This window comes from Myxine glutinosa, chromosome 1 (assembly GCF_964187855.1).
Source record: "Myxine glutinosa chromosome 1, kmMyxGlut1.1, whole genome shotgun sequence".
Lineage (NCBI taxonomy): Eukaryota > Metazoa > Chordata > Myxini > Myxiniformes > Myxinidae > Myxine > Myxine glutinosa.
The window spans coordinates 153,023,064-153,041,921 of record NC_136261.1 but is presented as its reverse complement, the minus strand read 5'-3'; the positions used below and the strand labels follow the sequence as shown (position 1 = coordinate 153,041,921).

Sequence of the window (18,858 nt, the reverse complement as noted above, 5' to 3'; positions counted from 1 at the left end):
GCTTTTGACGTGGCGACCCGATTTTAAACAGCGTTCTTCCTTGTGCCTAGATACACCCACACACCAGATTAGACGTTGGTACTTCGCTTATTTTTCGAGATATTTCGCTCACAAGTTTCAGACATATATATGGTGGCGGCCATCTTGGATTTTGACGTGGCGACCCAATTTTCAATAGCGTTCGTCCTTATGCCGAGATACACCCACACACCAGATTAGAAGTTGGTACTTCGCTTATTTTTCAAGATATTCATCTCACAAGGTTCAGACATACATGGCGGCGGCCATCTTGGATTTTGACATGGCGACGCAATTTTCAATAGCGTTCTTCCTTATGCCTAGATACACCCACACACCAGATTAGAAGTTGGTACTTCACTTATTTTTAAAGATATGCAGGTTACAAGGTTCAGACATACATGGCATCAGACATACATGGCGGCGGCCATCTTGGATTTTGACGTGGGTTGCACCCACACACCAAATTCGAATGCGGTCCTTCGCTTACGCACGCACGCACGGACGGACACACGGACGGAGGGGAAAGCCATAGTCCCCCTTTCGCTCCGCTGAGCGGCGGGGGACAATAATATTGGACTAAAATGTTCAGAATTTTGGCCCAGGCATTATTGGGTGCCTCAACGATGTTTAACGAATATATAAGCGAAGGTCTGCAGCTTTGAAGACAAGCTTGCCTTCAAGTATGTAGCAAGGCCATGCGTCGTTGTGTAGGTTGCACATGTGAGAAACTTCGTTGTCCTACCTTGTGTTTCTTGCGAAAGTCTCTTGGCATAATCGAGCAACTGGCACCATGCTGAAGGGCCGTTCATGCTCAGCCAGCCATCCATCCATGAATGAATGCAATTGTTAGTGTTAATCCTGGTGTGTGCTCAGCCATGAATGCAATTGTAACAGCCTTGACTGTTGCTGTTTTTCATCCATTGTAGCAGACACAGGGTTAAACCTTTCCCTTTGTATGTGACATGCTTTCCGCATGGAATGCAGAAAATCTGGCCTGGTGTGTCGATGTTTGCCACCCAATCACGATGTGGAAAGCCATCGTCACTCAATCAGTCCATTCCCACTTATTCTTCACATTCAGTAATTGACTTTTAAAGTCAGGATTTCAAGCCTCTGGTTCATCTTTCTTGAAATTGCGTACGATTTCTGATCTCACAATGTACAAATTATATTGACTCTAATGGTCATACGCACAATATAACAAACAATGGGAGTGTGTTTGCTGGGTGGGCAAGATGGAACCGATTGCGCATATGGGTCCTACAAATGTATTGGTCCTGATTGTGAGTCGTTATCCTGAGACGTCCACTTCTTGGCATATCTCTTGTTGATCCAGTTTGATGCGATCCATTGGTTTGATAACATCTTCTGAGGTCACAAACGGTTCCTCTTCACACATTAACCCTTGGATGCAGTGATTGGGCCTCAAGGCCCACAAGGTTTTTTTTGTTGCAAAATCTATGCTGTACAATTTTTTTTTTGGAATAAGCCTCATTTTCACCGACTTTCATGTTGTTACACAAAATTCAGTGACATAAATTTTAAAAAAATTCATTCAGGCTCGTGGGAAAATCTTCATTCTTCACTTATAACGCGAAAATCCGACACGAATGCAGGCCTGGGGCCTTCAAGGCCCCGCATAAATGTTGTTGTACTACTATGTTATATCATTATTTTCTTGATATGAGCCTCATTATATGCTCCTATAACTTGGTTACAAATAATTCAGTGACAAAAATATGAAAATTAAAAAACTTTACACGAATACATTTGTGAGGCCTCCGAGGCCCAATGGCTGCATAGGTGTAGGATTTTTGACAGTTGTGGACATATACATTCTAAATGAAAGGATTAGTGAATCATATTTTTTGAGCAAATACTCCTCCATGAGCCTCAACTTTTTCGAGAAAAAAAAAAAACTTGAAAAACCAAGAACAAAAAAAAATTTTGCAAAAAATAAATAAATAAATTATTCATTACTTGTATGGGATTCTTCCAACTAATAGGATCAATGATTCACATTTTCTGAGCAAATACACATCCATGAGCATCAACTTAGATTGAAAAAGGATATGAAAGAAAAAAAATCGATTAAAAAAAAACAAACAAAAAAAAAATTACACGAATACATCCGTTGGGCCTCCGAGGCCTAATGGCTGCGTTTATGTAGGAATTTTGATGCCTGCATCGAAGAGTTATAAAGCCTTGCAATATGGCTATCGGAAGACCAAGCTTGAAGGTGTCCAATGATTTAATTCCTCTCATTTTTTGACAGACGTGGCATTGTAATGGATTGTTAAGTAATGTAATCAGTGTGTTTTTCTGGATGATGTAATCGAAGACATGATCTCCAAATTGCTCAGAATCATGCCTCGTGTCAACTCTTAAAAACCTAAAGGTGTATGATTTGCACATGCTGAACGATTACTGAATGAGGCAATTACATTTTGTGTAAAGTTGCAATCAGTGTTCTGCACATCCCTCGTGCTAAAAAGGCATTTGGGATGAACGTTACAACAGACCTTCAACAATTACATTATCAATTCTACACACTTGTTTTTTGGGGGGCAAAGAGTATAGAATGTATTTGACTCTTCACAATTTAGAAATCCGTTTTATGAACATTGACATTGATGTGAAAAAACACCAGCAGGCCTTACCACATAGTAACGCTGGATGTGGTTTCTAATATCCAACTCAAGCTTGTTTTTCATCTGGTTACTTGAGCAAAATAAACACTCTGTACATCCTTCTCGAATGCACACACCCATATCTGGCTGATTTGTCTTGTCCTGGTACAAACAGAAAAAAAATGTTTAAATGTGAAACAATACAAATGAAATGGTCACGCATGAACAAAATGCCAGAAACATTACATTTTGGAACTAAACCTTCTATTCTTCTATTCATTTTGTAACTAAACGTCTGCCAACAAAGGTGGATGGAGGTTATGTTTTCACCCCTGTCTGTCTGTGAACAGGATATCTCAAAAGGTTGTAGACAGATTCGGATGAAATTAGGTGGACAGGTTGGGTGTGTGACAAGGACGAATTGATTAGATTTTGTTGAACATCCGGATACGAGCATTTTAAAGTGATTCTTCACCATTGAGAGAGGGTCAAAAACAATATACAGCTCAATATCTCAAATGGTTGTGGACGGATTCGGATAAAACTTTGGACAGGTTTGGTGTGTAACAAGGAAGAATTGGTCTTCATTTAAAAATTAATAAACCGGTAAGCCTGGAGGAATGCCCTCCACCGAGTACCCTTCTAGTTTTCAAAAATGATCATACCAAGTAAACGAAAAAACATGTTTTAGGGCTACACACTTTTTTTTGAAAGTTATAAACCTTTTGTTTTTAAATTTAAAAAAAAAAATTAAAATTAAAATTTGATAGATAAAAATGTACCAGAAAAGAGGACCGTGGGCCAAATTTCAGCTCTCTAGGACGTATGTAACCTAGAAAACGAACAGCTCAAAGATTTGAAATGGGACAAACAAAGTTCAGATGAAGTTAAATAAAAGTGTGTAATAAAAACGAATCCAGGTCCAGACAAGATATTCATACTCTGGCAGGTTGTCGACCACAATGTTAATGGTGCCTTTTCCACTTTATCCTGTGTTAAGAAATGTCAAAGGACAACCCACTTGAGAAAGTTTCATAGAAGAATAAATGTTACTGATTAAACAACATCAGGTGTATGGTGGTAAAGTGGAGGGAAAGTTTCATTCACATCAAAACTGATCTTTCCACAAGCGTCTGACCACAAACTGACCTCTGACCAAGCGAGTTGTGCACACGTGCACAGTGCACACACAAGCAAACACTATTTTCCCGGACTTACCCTTCGATATTAAAGTATTTGAGTACAAATACAATGACGACACAGTATTGTAAGACCCCGGTTTACGCCCGGGATGCGTTCCTGAAAAGTGTGACCAATATCGAAACAACGAAAATCTCAGCAATGTTTCTCATATCATAAGAATCGAAAATGCAATAAAGGGGGAATGCGATCCTAATGTTGCCACTCCATCACGTATTATATTTCAATTTTTTACCAATGTATTTACCCTTTTTTCATTAATGACAATTATATTCAAGTACACATACATATAAAAAAATAGAATGGCACACTTCAATGTCGCGATGTTGACCGATATGCATCGACCCACATTATTACCTCATTAATATATACACTTATACAAAGTTTGATTTAAATCCCTTCAGCTGCAAGCATCACATTTTACCTGACATGACCTGTGACCTTTGATCCCGAAATATAATCATTTTCATCACAATATATACTTTTACGAAGTTTCAGCAAAATCCCATCGCTGCTTAACAAGTTAGCGCAGTCACGGAATTTTTACGTGATGAGACTTCTGACCTTTGACTACCTAATCTAATCCGTTTATCTTTACATCAATATACATACTTGTACCAAATTTGACTTGGTTCCCTTCAGTTGTTGTTAAGTTATGGTGGTAACAAAAATCACTTACGGTAAAAAAAAAAAAAAGGGGGCGACCTTTGACTTCTTGATTTAAAAATCTAATCAGTTCATCTTTGCATCATAATATATACTCAAAGGCAAAAGTTATTGTGACACACAAACAACAAACAGAATCAGTGTTAAACTTTTACTGCCGCGAATGAAATGTTATTACATGGAAAGACAAATGTTTCAAGGTATGGTAACGATCAACAGTCCATAAGAACAGTGCACCTGGCATATGCAAATGAGCCACAACACAAGAGGGGGTTCACAAGCAAGTTCACACAGTCAGTAGCGAGTGTGTCCACCTTGTGCATTGATGCAGGCCTGGCACCTTCGCCTCATTGAGGCCACTAAACGTCGATGAAAGTCCTTGGGAAGATCATTCCATATCCGAGGAAGGATTTGGTGGAGTTCCTGCAGCGTTTTTGGAGGATTCGGATGACGTCGTAAACGTCGCTCCATTTCATCCCAGACGTGTTCAATGGGTGACAAATCAGGGGATCTTGCAGGCCAGGGTAACACATTAACATTGTTCTGATTAAGATACTGCTGTACAACTCGAGCAATGTGTGGTCTGGCATTATCGTGTTGAAACGTCACTCTAGGGCCGTTCTGTTGCAAAAACGGTAAAGCGGCCATTTGCAAAATCTCGTCTCGGTACCTCACAGCATTCAAGTTCCCCTCAATCACAATCATTGGCGTTCTTGCTGCAGCTGTTATCCCACCCCAGATCATAATGCCCCCACCTCCAAAATGATCCCCTTCCAGAACACATGGCCTGATGTAACGTTCACCTGTGCACCTGTAGACACGTGTCCTACCGTCAGCTCGGTGAAGCTGTGCCAAATGGTGTTTCTATGGATGTTGAATCGACGAGCAACATCACGCTGCGAGGTACCAGACCGAAGCATACCTATAGCTCTCCATCTGTCATTTTCCCCGAGGCGTGGTATGTCGAACTTGTTCCAGAACGATGAATAGAGGTGTTTTTCTGACTTCTGCACTTCTTAAGACTGCATTGAGTGGAAATGATAAGCGTCTGGTTGTCTGGCCTTTTAAAGTGAACATTGCTGGCCATTTTTCTCGGATATGTCATGCTTCTTGCAAATTTCGTGCAATTCGAACAACAACTGCTTGGTTGTGTTTCTTCGACCATTTTAACACACTCTTTCTCTGGTTCAAATCCAAACATTCATTCACAAGATTACCAATGAAAAAATTCCATGTCACAATAACTTTTGCCTCTGAGTATATATATATATACTGCACTGACTAAATGTATTTTAAACCAATTTCAATGGTTGCTAGAAGACTGTAGACATCAAACCACAACATTGCCATTGGCAAGATGTCATTCTAATGACAAAGACAGACTTGAGTGGTGGTGCAAAAACAATCAACAGTGTTGCAAGGAACAAGTTCAAATGCTTCTTGGACAAAAGGGTTTTCTTCAACGAAAAATTTATGAAGCTATTGGACTCTTTTCATAAAATTTAAATAGCTATGTTTTCACAAATCTTGATTTCAATGGGTGAGAGCATCTTAATTTAAAACATCTCCCACTGAGGAAAAAACGATTCCTGGGTAGTTCATGAACCTTTGAAAAGCCTTTTAACTTCACATTTTTATTCTTCTCATCCACTCATGTCTAGACTATTGGCCTTCTGCTATTGTTTGCTGCAGTAATTAAATAAAATGTTTTAATAAAATACAGCACTGTACCACGTAAGGCAGCGTACATTAGAACAGTCTCTCCAACAAAAATTATGAATAAATCAAGGCACACATCAAAAATAGCATCTTTGTAGGTTTGATGTATTCAGCAGACCAAAGATAAAATAATAAAAAAATAAACTCACAGAGTCCATAAATGGTGCTGTGAACTCGTTGTTGGCTCTGCATTTTGGACAGGAGAAGATGAAAGGCTTACAATCACGGTACCGTTCCACATCTGACAGCTGCGCAGTCCCTCCGAGCAATGCATCCGTCTCCGTATGCGTCATGTTCTGCGTGACCCGAAATTGGCTTGGATCCAAGCCTAAACGCACAAAAAAAATTTAAAATATCAGAATCCCCCAAAACGAACTTTGTTGGATGTCGGGACAAACTGTGCTGCCTTTAACAAGCCCCTCGAGGATGTCTGGAAATATATGTCACCGTGGCTGTTGCTGGTGGGCAAGTGTAGGTATCAACTCCCAAAGACGACCATGATGATTCAATGCACAAGCTTTAAAAGTTTTAGCACCGATGTGTTATTAACAAAGGCATTCTTCAAGATTAGCAGACCACAATTCAATAACTCACAACAGAGTTGGGAATTGACAAATCAACAATTCATTGCATGACTAACTGGGGTGAAGGTAAAATGGATGCCACACATCCTCACAAAGGAGCAGAGATTGAACTGGCTTGCTCCATATCAATGGCATCCTTGGCATTTTCCTCAGGAAGGCAACAGTTTTTGGAATGCATCATTGTTGGAGATTAAATGTGGTGGCACAACTATGAGCTCATTCAAGAGAATGGAAAAGACTGACATCTCAGTGTCCAATCAAGGCTAAATCAAACAAGGAAGCATCATGATGCTTCACGTTGTCGATACGACCGCAATGGAATCTTGTTCAACTGGAGGTTTCCAGAGGATTTAACAGCGAATCACAATTGAGACTACTACCATATGGTTTTCCATGATCATCTGAACCTAGAATGCACAAAGCATCCAGCTCGTCTGAACGACGCCATCCTTGCAAATATAATACAACTCTGCATGCAATACTCCTGTTCTGGAATTGGCAAGTTTTCATTTCCTGGTCCTGGGAATGGGAGGTTTTGCTTCGGTCACTCACTCACTCATTTACTGTATTCATTGGATTCACTGGAATTAAGTCAATGAAATTGTAACTTGTCCCCCCCGCTTGGGGAACGACATTTTTTCATCGGCTGAAGAGGTGAACACAGTCAGATCCACCATGTTCTGGACAGTTCAGAATGAAGACTTCTGCACTGGGATCAAAAAGTTGGATAACCGCTGGACGAAGTGCATTGAAGAGAATGGAGAATGCAAAACAATGTCCTTGTGAGTCACTTTAAAGTATCCTTAAATTTCCTAATGTCCATGCCATGCATGTGATTTATGTACAAACTCCTAATGAGCATAAAGCAATGTACAGGGTGGCCTGAAAGTCTCGTTACCCCTGATAAATTTCTCGCTCCTTCCTCCCTTCCCCTCCACCCTCCTCCAACGTTGCATGTGGCAACACTGACACTGGAGCGCATACAGATACAATGACTGATTAATTATTGTAAATACTGCACAATAAAACCTGTATATTGAAAGAGTACTGTGGAAGGGTAAATAAACTTTTAGGCTACCCTGTAGGAAATACCCTAAATTTATAAACTATTAATGTACGAAGAAACAGAAGCTTTAACTATTGGAAGAGTGGCCTTTGAATGAAGCAGAAACAGGTGACATTAAGTGCAGCAGAAGCAATATGCACATGATGGCAAATAGGGTGGTGAATGTTTCCTTGCCAAAACTGGACCTTCATTTAGCTATAGAGGAAAATTGGGGTTCAACTCTACTCTACTGATACTCACCAAGCCACTGAGCCAAGATAGCAGAGTCAATTCCCTCAATGGGATCACAAAGACGCAAGATCACTGGGTGAAGCTGTTGGCCAAGGTAGTAATGCGTATCCACAGTGAGACTTGGTTGCTGGTTTAGCTGCTGTGGAGAATATGCCCGCTGGCTAGCAGGCAAGTTTGACCCATCCTGCAAAATTCAACGAAGCAACAGGAACCTAAAGTGAATTTGATGGATAGTGGCCATGCCTGAACATTCGAGCATGTAGACAAACAAATGTCAAGGAATGTTTATGGAATTCGTAAGCAAAGGAAAGAAAATCAAAAAATTTAAGTGTAATATTATTTTCAAGGTATGTTATCAGTTATCACCTTCATTGAGTCATACCTTGCAAATTATGTAGGAAATGGTATCTCCGGCTTTTACAGGTCGGCCACCTTGAGAGTTCAGCCACAGAGCCACATGTACATGAGGAAGAGTCTTCTTGTCCGGATAATCCTGGGGGTCTTTGGTCAGCCCCTGAGGAAGAAACAAACAATATGCTTCAAATCATTCAAAGCAATAAAGTGAATGTAAATATATGATGTGACGTTTCCCATTTGGCACATCATTCCTTAGAAGAGAGAGGGAGAGGGAGAGAGATAAATAATAAAATAAGCATATATGTATATATGTATGCGCGCGCACACACACCACACACACACACACACACACACACACACACACACACACACACACACACACACACGGTTGTCCAGAAACCCTGGGCACATTTTGAAGAATGACACCTGCAACAAACAACGAAGTTTATTATTGTTCTTTGGTGCAAAACAAAACACGATTATTAGTAAATGGATGTGACCGCTTCAACATGTACAGGCATCACGTGATACGCAACAGGGTGAGGTGCGTCACGTGATATTGATCGGGCTGAGCTTCGCTCACTGTGCTGCACGCGTTTGTCTTTGCATTCGTTCAGTTCATTGTGAATTAGACGCCCAATATGACAGAGGATATCGTGAGATAGAAATATTGCGCTGCATGCTTGTATTCTGTAGCTGGAAATAAGGTTTAAGTTCACAGACAACTTGAATGTGGCACAACTTGAATGTGGCACAACTTGAATATGGCACCGACGCAATTGACAGAACCATCGGCAGAATAAACAAGCAGTTTGATGAAACCGGCAGCATTCTTCCAAAAGTCACCAGGTAGGCCTCGTACTGTTTGAACTGAGGAAAGCAGAGCGGTCATTCAACAACAACTCGACAGTAACACACCATTATAAACTTGTCGTTTATCAAACGTAACCAACATAAGCCGATCATCGATTCGAAGAATACTAAAAGACCTTAATGCGAAACCATACATACCGAGATTAATTCACCAACTATCTGAGGATGATTTTGACAGGCGTGTTGAGGCATGTGAGACATTGCTTGGGTTAATGGATATGGACAATGATTTGCAGAACAGGATCTTGTGGTCAGATGAATCCAAGTTTTCTGGTTCTGTGAATCGTCATAACAGCGTGATATGGGTAGTAGACGACCCACGATTTACTGTTGAGCACAACGTCCAGTATCAAGCTAGTGTGTCCATCTGGAGCAGCATGTATTTCCACTCGATGATGGCCAAATGTGGTTCATGCATGATGGTGCGCCTGCTCATTATGCTGCCAGTGTATGCCAGGCCCTTGATTTGAACTTTACAGGTAAATGGATTGGCCGTCGTGGTCCGGTTGAATGGCCGTGGTCTTGTGATTTAACAACACCCTGTGATTTCTTCCTTTGGGGTTTCCTCAAACACAAAGTGTATGCGAGGAATCCTACGACCCTTAGAGACTTTAAACAATTCATCCGTAATGAGACTGCTGCCTTAACGACTGAAACATGCAGAACTGTGTGTCAGAGTGTTTCAGAGTACAGTTTGAACATTTGAACTGATCTGTTTAACCAATGCATGTACATTGTGTATTTCTGCAATTAGCAGCGACAGAAGCTGTTAATAGCATTCTCACTGATACATAGTTTTATTCCTTTTGTCATGTATAAAAAAATTTTTTTATTTGTAGTTATGCTTATACATGTGTTGAACTGCCTTTAAATTTCGTGACGATTAGAAATTTTAAGTTTGTCATCTTACAAAATAACGTTTGATTTAATGTGGGTCAGATATGTTAATACAAAACAGAGCTACAGTGTCTGATATTAGTCAGCAAGTAATGGAGTTTATACTTTGTACCATGATCTAATGCGGTTGTTTTGTTAATTTTTATTTTTTTTCAATGCTCTATTGCCTCCTGATAGATCAGGTAATTACACAAGTAAATATCCCTTGCAGGCATACATGATCATCCCTCTGATCATCATCATGTACACTTGAAAATAAACTTCTAAACTAAACTTTCTAAACTTCTGAGCGTTTCTTACTTGTCGAAGCCAATGTTAGAGCACATCGATATTCTGAAAAACAATGACATTTCACATGTGGTAGGGGGGAGAAAACCCTTCGATTAGTAAATTATATTTTTCGTACAATCATATTTCAAGACATGTAATGCTGGGAAAAATCTCCGCTACATGTATGTTGTATGTAATGAATGAAACATTAACTTTAATACAGCAGATTACCCCAGTACGTCAGTGATCACATCTACAGGAACACCACTAGATTGGCTTTTAAATATAAAAATTGGACAAGGAAAAAAATTGTGTGGGATTAGTGTTCTATTTTTTCACTGCTTAACCCGCAATCATGACTATCAAAGCATCCCTCTGATAGGATGTAAAGCAATATGTCTTCTTACATCATAGTCAATTTGCTTGCGATAATATATTTGAGGTTTCATACTCAGTTTGTACTTCATTTGAGCAGTAATTCCTTGAAAACGATCATTCCTAATTATTAGTCCCCTACCGGTGTACACCGGAGGGGACTATAGATTTGCACTCAGTCCGTCAGTCCGTCAGTCCGTCACGCAAAGAACAGTTTTCCGGACTTTTTTTTCTAAACGCTTAATGCTAATGATTTCAAACTTGGCAAATCGTTTCCTCATGATAAGTTACAGATCAAGTTCGAACTTCACGACGTTTTGATCATTTTTGACAAAGTTATGGCACTTTGAACTTTGGGAATTCTGATAATTCTGATGATCCTTAACTCAGTGCCATTTTAAGTTTTAATTTCCTTTAAAAAAGATTTTCTCTGCAATAATACGACCGATTGAGATCAAATTTTCACTATAGGAGGGACTCGGTCTGTAGAATATTTTAATGGTAACTAGAATCCGGGCACTCGGTAGAGCGCATACCTTCGCCGCAGCTACTGTTCTGTACTTGGCATGGGAGTGTATGCGATGTGAAACTTTATGTGAAATGCGATCGATTTTTAAAAATCAGAATTTGAGCAAATCTGTTTCATTCGTCTGTTAATATGCCTCCCCGATTGACAAATGTGCAATTTGAATTTCATTTGAGGTTGAAATGATTGCGGGAGATCGCGTTATAGTGATGACGTCTTGGATGGACATCCTCTTCTTCAGTCGCTCATAACTTTGAGTGAAATACGATCGAGTTAAAAATAGTCAGAATTTGAGCAAATCTGTTTCATTCGTTTGTTAATATGCCTCATCTCTTGACAAATCTGCAATTATAATTTTTTTTGAGGTTGAAATGATCGCGGGAGATCGCGTTATAGTGATGACGTCCTGGATGGACATCTTCTTCTTCAGTCGCTCATAACTTTGAGTGAAATACGATCGAGTTAAAAATAGTCAGAATTTGAGCAAATCTGTTTCCCAAAATCTAATCAAATGTGTCCCGTATAATAACCAATCATCCCACCAAATTTCATGCAATTCGGTTGAATACTTTTTGAGTTATGCGATTAACATACACACACACAGACATACAAATAAATACACAGCGATCAAAACATAACCTTCCGCTTTTGCGAAGGTAATTATGACGTCACAGGTCACGTGGTTCGGGCGCCATATTGTTTTTCGTGAAAACACGAAAACCCCTTTTTCTCTGCAACGGCTGAACAGATTGAGGCCAAACTTCGCAGGCAGAATCGTATACCCATGTCGAACAAAAAAGTCAGCGAGCATGACGTCATGCTTCACATGGTTTCAGAGTTATGACGTTTTTAAGCATGAACCTTTAAAACCGAGCCCCTCCCTCATTTTTGATCCAATCGAGGGGAAACTTCACAGATCTGTTCCGCATGTCATTCTACTAAAATGTCCTTTTGGAATTTGCGATAGCTCACGTGGTTTGGCAGATATAGTTAATTAAACGAAAATATTTAAAAATGGATATCACTTGAATCGCTTTATTGATCGACGTGAAACTTCATACTCTAGTAGAAGTCATGAAGAGTAACAAGTGTGCAAAATTTAAAGATGATTGGATGTTCGGTCTGGAAGCTGGAAGTTGTTATTTCGTGAAGAAGAAGAGGCATCAAGTGTGCGGATTTAATTATTTATCACATGTACAGACTGAAAGCATCGTTGGACACGACCTGTCGCGGTCATTTTAACCTCAAATAAAATTCTAATTTAAGATTTGTCAATAGCTGAGGTATATTAACAAACGAATAAAACAGATTTGGTCAAATTCTGACTTTTTTTACTCAATCGCATTTGACAGAGTTGTGACAAGCTGAGGAAGAAGAAACCTCGCATTGGCTTCTCCAATGTGCCATAAAAAAATGGATATCTCTTGAATCGCTAGTACCTCAGACCGTGAGTTGGTAATTATATAATTCACACAGTGCAATACGTGCAGGCCGCTCCACGGAGAGACCTTACGGGCTTATCAACGAGGCGAGGCGTGACAGAGGCGAGGCGTGACAGAGGCGAGGCGTGACACACGTGTCTCAGCATACCTCAGATTAAGTTTGAAAAACAGCATCAACCGTGCATAAATTTGCATATTCGATCATTTTTGACAAAGTTATGGCACTTTGAACTTTGGTAGGGGACATGTATTGCAGCGCAATACTCAGAATGCTTGTTGTACATGTCCTCTATGGGACACAAGAGGGCGACAAACAAAAATTATGGAATTTAAAATTATGAATACTAATTAATGTGCAAGTTTTATCCTCGACTACTTTGTGTGCTTATTCACTCTATTTTTCTTCACCTCTCATTCAAATTCCTTGTAGTTGCCAGTTGGTGGTTGCAAATTTCAAGAAAAAGAGCTCTTACTGCTTATTAGTCCCCTACCGGTGTACACCGGAGGGGACTATAGGTTTGCACGCCGTCCCTCCGTCCGTCACGCAAAGAACAGTTTTCCAGACTTTTTTTCTAAACGCTTAATGCTAATGATTTCAAACTTGGTACAAGGTTTCCTCATGATAAGTTACAGGTCAAGTTCGAACTTCACGACGTTTCGAACATTTTGACAAAGTTATGGCACTTTGAACTTTGGGAATTCTGATAATTCTGATGATCCTTAACTCAGTGCCATTTTAAGTTTTAATTTCCTTTAAAAAACATTTTCTCTGCAATAATAGGACCGATTGAGATCAAATTTTCACCATAGGAGGGACTCGGTCTGTAGAATATTTTAATGGTAATTATGACATCACAGGTCACGTGGTTCGGCCGCCATATTGTTTTTCGTGAAAACACGAAAACCCCTTTTTCTCTGCAACGGCTGAACAGATCGAGGCCAAACTTTGCAGGCAAAATCGCATACCCATGACGAACAAAAAAGTCAGCGAGCATGACGTCATGCGTTACATGGTTTCAGAGTTATGACGTTTTTAAGCATGAACCTTTAAAACCGAGCCGCTCCCTCATTTTTGATCCAATCGAGGGGAAACTTCACAGATCTGTTCAGCATGTCAGTCTACTAAAATGTCCTTTTGGAATTTGCGATAGGGCGCGTGGTTTGGCAGATATCGTTAATTAAACGAAAATATTTTTAAAAAATGGATATCTCTTGTTTATTCTAGAGTTCTCCTCAAGCCGCACCGCGCGCCCTCAGCCTTGTCTCGCGAACGTCAACAGTGCGACACAGCGCGCGCTTTCCGGAGGGGCGGAGCCAAGCCGAGCAACATATATATACACATCGATCATTGATCCTGAACCGGAAAATATAATAAATTACTGATATTTAGCGACTCGAAAGGTTCTTTATCACAACTTATTTTGTCGTGCTTCTGCTGACCTGTCTGCAAGGTGTATAACTCGAAGTCCCGAGTGTGAATCACAGGTGAGCCCGTCCTGAGGTAATTAGCGATTGGGAAAGATTCAGAACCTGTGGATAAATAACCCTTGGTAATTTCCCCAACAGTTTTCCGGACGACAGACTGCCGGCAGGGGACATGTATTGCAGCGCAATACTCAGAATGCTTGTTGCATTGGTCTATCATTATGTACTTGCGTACGAAGCACGTTATTGCTCACACAATGTGTAAGCATACCCCACCAGTAATAATACAACTCAAGAGTGCAACACGGCAATAACGGCCCAAATGACCACCTCGTGAAATCAAAACCCCTATTTCGGTGCATCGTGGTTAAAAATCTGATCGTAATAAGTTGTCACGATTAACATTGGGAGCTCAAGGCAGCAAGGTCACAAAAAAACAAAGGTTTTGCTTACACACACACCGAGATCGAGTTATTATTTAAACTTTAGTGAACCAACCATCAAGAAGATTGATGTATAAAAGGATTACCAAAATTAACCTGGGAGTGCACCACGGCAATGTTGGGCCAAAAGTCCTTGTTTGAGTTTTTCTGTGTCATGTCGTTCCCCCTCCCCTATGATTATCAGATGTACCACACACATACAAGGTTTATCTTCCGACACATTTTGTGGAATGTTTTTTTTTCTTTTTTTTCTTTCATACGATTCATTAAAAGTTGCATATGGTCGTTTTAGACGCATCCCATGGAAACACCCACGCCGACGGGACACAAGCAATTTAGATGGCGATCAGATAACGAGCATTCCATAGAACGCCTTCGGAAGCACCGGCGATGATAGGATCAGGCTAATCCTCTTGACTTTTAATCCTCTACGCTACGGGATTATCAAATGGACTTAACGGTTCGAATAGCGCAGCGAGGTGGGGGGATGCCGCGAGCACGTAAACTTCGAAACACGTGACGACGTATGAAACAGAACGGATCCAGCGAGACCGTGAATAAAAAACAATTAACGAGAATGAATGAACACGATGCCTCACCTCGTGCCACACGAGCGGTGTCCTCTCACCTCCCGGGTTGAGGTGCCACGCCACGTGCGCTTGGGACCGAAATGTTTATCTCCAATGCAAGCGAAGACGAGCAGAAGACTCATGCACGACATCCCCAAATACCGCTAATGCTAATACCAAAGTGCAACGACACTCGCTCCAACCAACCACGCCCTTTCCCGACCCAGGGAATCCATCAATCACCAGGGAGCACGGGGGAACCACACGAGCCAATCATGCACAAGAAAGACGTCACACGGTGTTGAACACACCCCCATCACCACCCATTTACAGCGGGGGGGGGGGGGGGGAGTGGGAGTGGGGGGGGGGGGGAGTGGGAGTGGGGGGGGGGGGGGAGTGGGAGTGGGGGGGGGGGGGGAGTGGAGTGGGGGGGGGAGTGGGAGTGGGGGGGGGAGTGGGTGTGGGAGTGGGGGGGGGGGAGTGGGTGTGGGAGTGGGGTGGGGGGGGAGTGGGTGTGGAGTGGGGGGGGTGGGAGTGGGTGGGGGTGGGAGTGGGGGGGGTGGGAGTGGGGGGGGGGGGGAGTGGGGGGGGGGGGTGGGAGTGGGGGGGGGAGTGGGAGTGGGGGGGGAGGGGGAGTGGGAGTGGGGGGGGGAGTGGAGTGGGGGGGGGAGGGGGAGTGGGAGTGGGGGGGGGAGGGGGAGTGGGAGTGGGGGGGAGGGGGAGTGGGAGTGGGGGGGAGTGGGAGTGGGGGGGGAGTGGGAGTGGGGGGGGGGAGTGGGAGTGGGGGGGGGGGGAGTGGGAGTGGGAGTGGGGGGGGTGGGAGCGGGGGGGGGAGTGGGAGCGGGGGGGGGGGAGTGGGAGCGGGGGGGGGAGTGGGAGTGGGGGGGGGGAGTGGGAGTGGAGTGGGGGGGAGTGGGAGTGGGGGGGGAGTGGGAGTGGGGGGGGGTGGGAGTGGGGGGGGGGGAGTGGGAGTGGGGGGGGGAGTGGGAGTGGGGGGGAGTGGGAGTGGGGGGGGGGGGAGTGGGAGTGGGGGGGGGGGAGTGGGGGGAGTGGGAGTGGGAGTGGGGGGAGTGGGGGGGAGTGGGAGTGGGGGGGGGAGTGGGAGTGGGGGGGGAGTGGGAGTGGGGGGGGAGGGGAGTGGGGGGGGAGTGGGAGTGGGGGAGGGGAGTGGGGGGGGAGTGGGAGTGGGGGGGGAGTGGGGGGTGGGAGTGGGGGGGGAGTGGGGGGGAGTGGGAGTGGGGGGGGGAGTGGGGAGTGGGGAGTGGGGGGGGGAGGGAGTGGGGAGTGGAGAGTGGGGGGGAGGGAGTGGGGAGTGGGAGTGGGAGTGGGGAGTGGGAGTGGGGAGTGGGGGGGGAGTGGGGAGTGGGGGAGTGGGGAGTGGGGGGGGAGTGGGGAGTGGGGAGTGGGGGGGGAGTGGGGAGTGGGGGGGGGAGTGGGGAGTGGGGAGTGGGGGGGAGGGGGAGTTGGGAGTGGGGGGGGGAGGGGGAGGGGGGGAGGGGGAGGGGGGAGTGGGGGCAGGGGGAGTGGGGAGTGGGGGGGAGGGAGGGGGAGTGGGGGGGAGGGGGAGTGGGGGGGAGGGAGGGGGAGTGGGGGAGGGAGGGGGAGTGGGGGAGGGAGGAGGGGGAGTGGGGGGAGGGAGGGAGGGGGAGTGGGGGGAGGGAGGGGGAGTGGGGGGAGGAGGGGGAGTGGGGGGGAGGGAGGGGGAGTGGGAGGGGTGGGGGGCGGGGGGAGGGGGAGTGGGGGGCGGGGGAGTGGGGAGTGGGGAGGGGGGAGGGGGAGGGGAGGGGGAGGGGGGAGGGGGAGGGGGAGGGGGGAGGGGGGAGTGGGGGGGGAGTGGGTTTGGATTGAATATATCAGAATATATCAAATATCAAAACTTTGAATATATCAAAACTTTGAATATATTGAAGGAGCTGGGGCTCCCACGTCGATCGGAAGAATGGACGCGACAAAAAGCTGGAATTCATCCGAGTTGCTTTAATCAAATCAAACACTCAGGCACTCTGAAAACCCGTTTATCGGGCAGCAATATATATACCAATTATCCCGGAGCGTTTGCCCAGGCCCGGCGCCAGGGGGCGTGGCCCAGCGTCCTGGCTGCGGCCTGGCAAGTTGAGGGCGAGCCTGCCCGGGCATGCCCGGGCGTCCCGACCGAGGCCTGGCAAGTTGAGCGCGGGCCTGCCCGGGCGTCCTGGACGAGCCCGGCATGGTGATCGCTCCGCGTCCTTGATAGGTGCAAGGCGATTGTGAAAACCCAGCGGCAGCCGCTACACACGTCCCCCCAGAATCGACTTGCACCGGCAGGGTCAATTTGAGGGGGGTCCTGATGACCCGGCCGAAGCGACCCCTGGCGGGTCGTGGGAGGGGGTCCGGTGAGGTGGTGGGCGGTCGAGTGGGGGGCACCGTGGACGGGGGGCGGCCTCGCCGCGGCGGAAGGGCCACCCGTGGTGGGTGGTCGACGTCCACGTGCGCCGGCTTGAGGCGGTCCACCGCAATCCGGTCCGACCTGCCGCCGATGTCGATGACGAACGACTTGTCGTCCCGTCGCAGCACCCGGAAGGGCCCGTCGTACGGCGGCTGGAGTGGCCATCGATGTGCGTCGTGACGCACAAAAACATACTCCGCTGTGCGGAGTGCTGGGGGGACGTAGGACTGGGGGTCACCGTGGCGGGATGTTGGCACGGGGGCAAACCGTCGGGCGGCCTCCTGGAGGTCCGAGCGCTGGTGAGCTGCGGACCAGGGACTGGTAGCGTCGGGCACGAATTCGCCCGGGACGCGTAGCGCCTGGCCATAGACAAGCTCGGCGGTGGATGCCTGGAGGTCCTCCTTGGGGGCCGTGCGAAGGCCCAAAAGGACCCACGGCAGCCGGTCGGCCCAACCGCCGTCTTGAAGGCCGGCCATGAGCGCGGCCTTCATGGAGCGGTGGAATCGCTCGCACAACCCGTTTGCTTGGGGGTGGTAGGCCGTAGTACGGTGGAGCTTGACCCCCAGGTTGCGGGCGACCGCGCCCCACAGCTCGGAGGTGAACTGTGGTCCGCGGTCTGATGAGATGTCCGCCGGTGCGCCGAAGCGGGCGACCCAGGTGGCGATGAAAGCCTGCGCCACGTCGGCGGTGGTGGTGGAGACGAGGGGAACGGCCTCCGGCCACCTGGTGGTCCTGTCCACCATGGTGAGCAGGTGTGTGAACCCCCGTGACGGGGGGAGGGGGCCCACCAGATCCACGTTGACGTGGTCGAAACGTCGTTCGGGCACGGTGAAAGGTGCCAGCGGGGCCTGGGTGTGTCGGTGGACCTTGGCCCGTTGGCAGGCCGTGCAGGTGCTGGTCCAATCGCGGACGTCCCGACGAAGGCCGTGCCAGACGAAACGCGCCGACACCAGCTTCTGGGAAGCTTTCCGGCCCGGGTGGGAAAGGCCGTGGAGGGAGGCGAAGATGCGGCGTTGCCAGGTGACGGGCACGATGGGGCGAGGCTGGCCTTGGGAGACGTCGCAGAGCAGGACAGTGTCCGCGCAGGGGATGTCGGCCAGGCGGAGGCCCGTGTCCGCCGCCCGGAGGGCTTGCACCGT

General features: G+C 45.9%; 1 protein-coding gene across 1 annotated transcript in view; it reads right to left on the bottom strand.

Annotated features, from left to right (window-relative positions):
* Positions 1–18,858, bottom strand: part of POLA1 (DNA polymerase alpha 1, catalytic subunit) — a 202,875-nt gene that overhangs the window by 19,374 nt on the left and 164,643 nt on the right. The window contains exons 31-34 of the mRNA XM_068120315.2: positions 8,500–8,631; positions 8,127–8,301; positions 6,386–6,564; positions 2,682–2,813 (exon numbers count right to left, since the gene is read on the bottom strand). Of these exons, the coding sequence (XP_067976416.1) occupies positions 2,682–2,813; positions 6,386–6,564; positions 8,127–8,301; positions 8,500–8,631 (618 nt within the window). The remainder of the gene's footprint in view (positions 1–2,681; positions 2,814–6,385; positions 6,565–8,126; positions 8,302–8,499; positions 8,632–18,858) is intronic.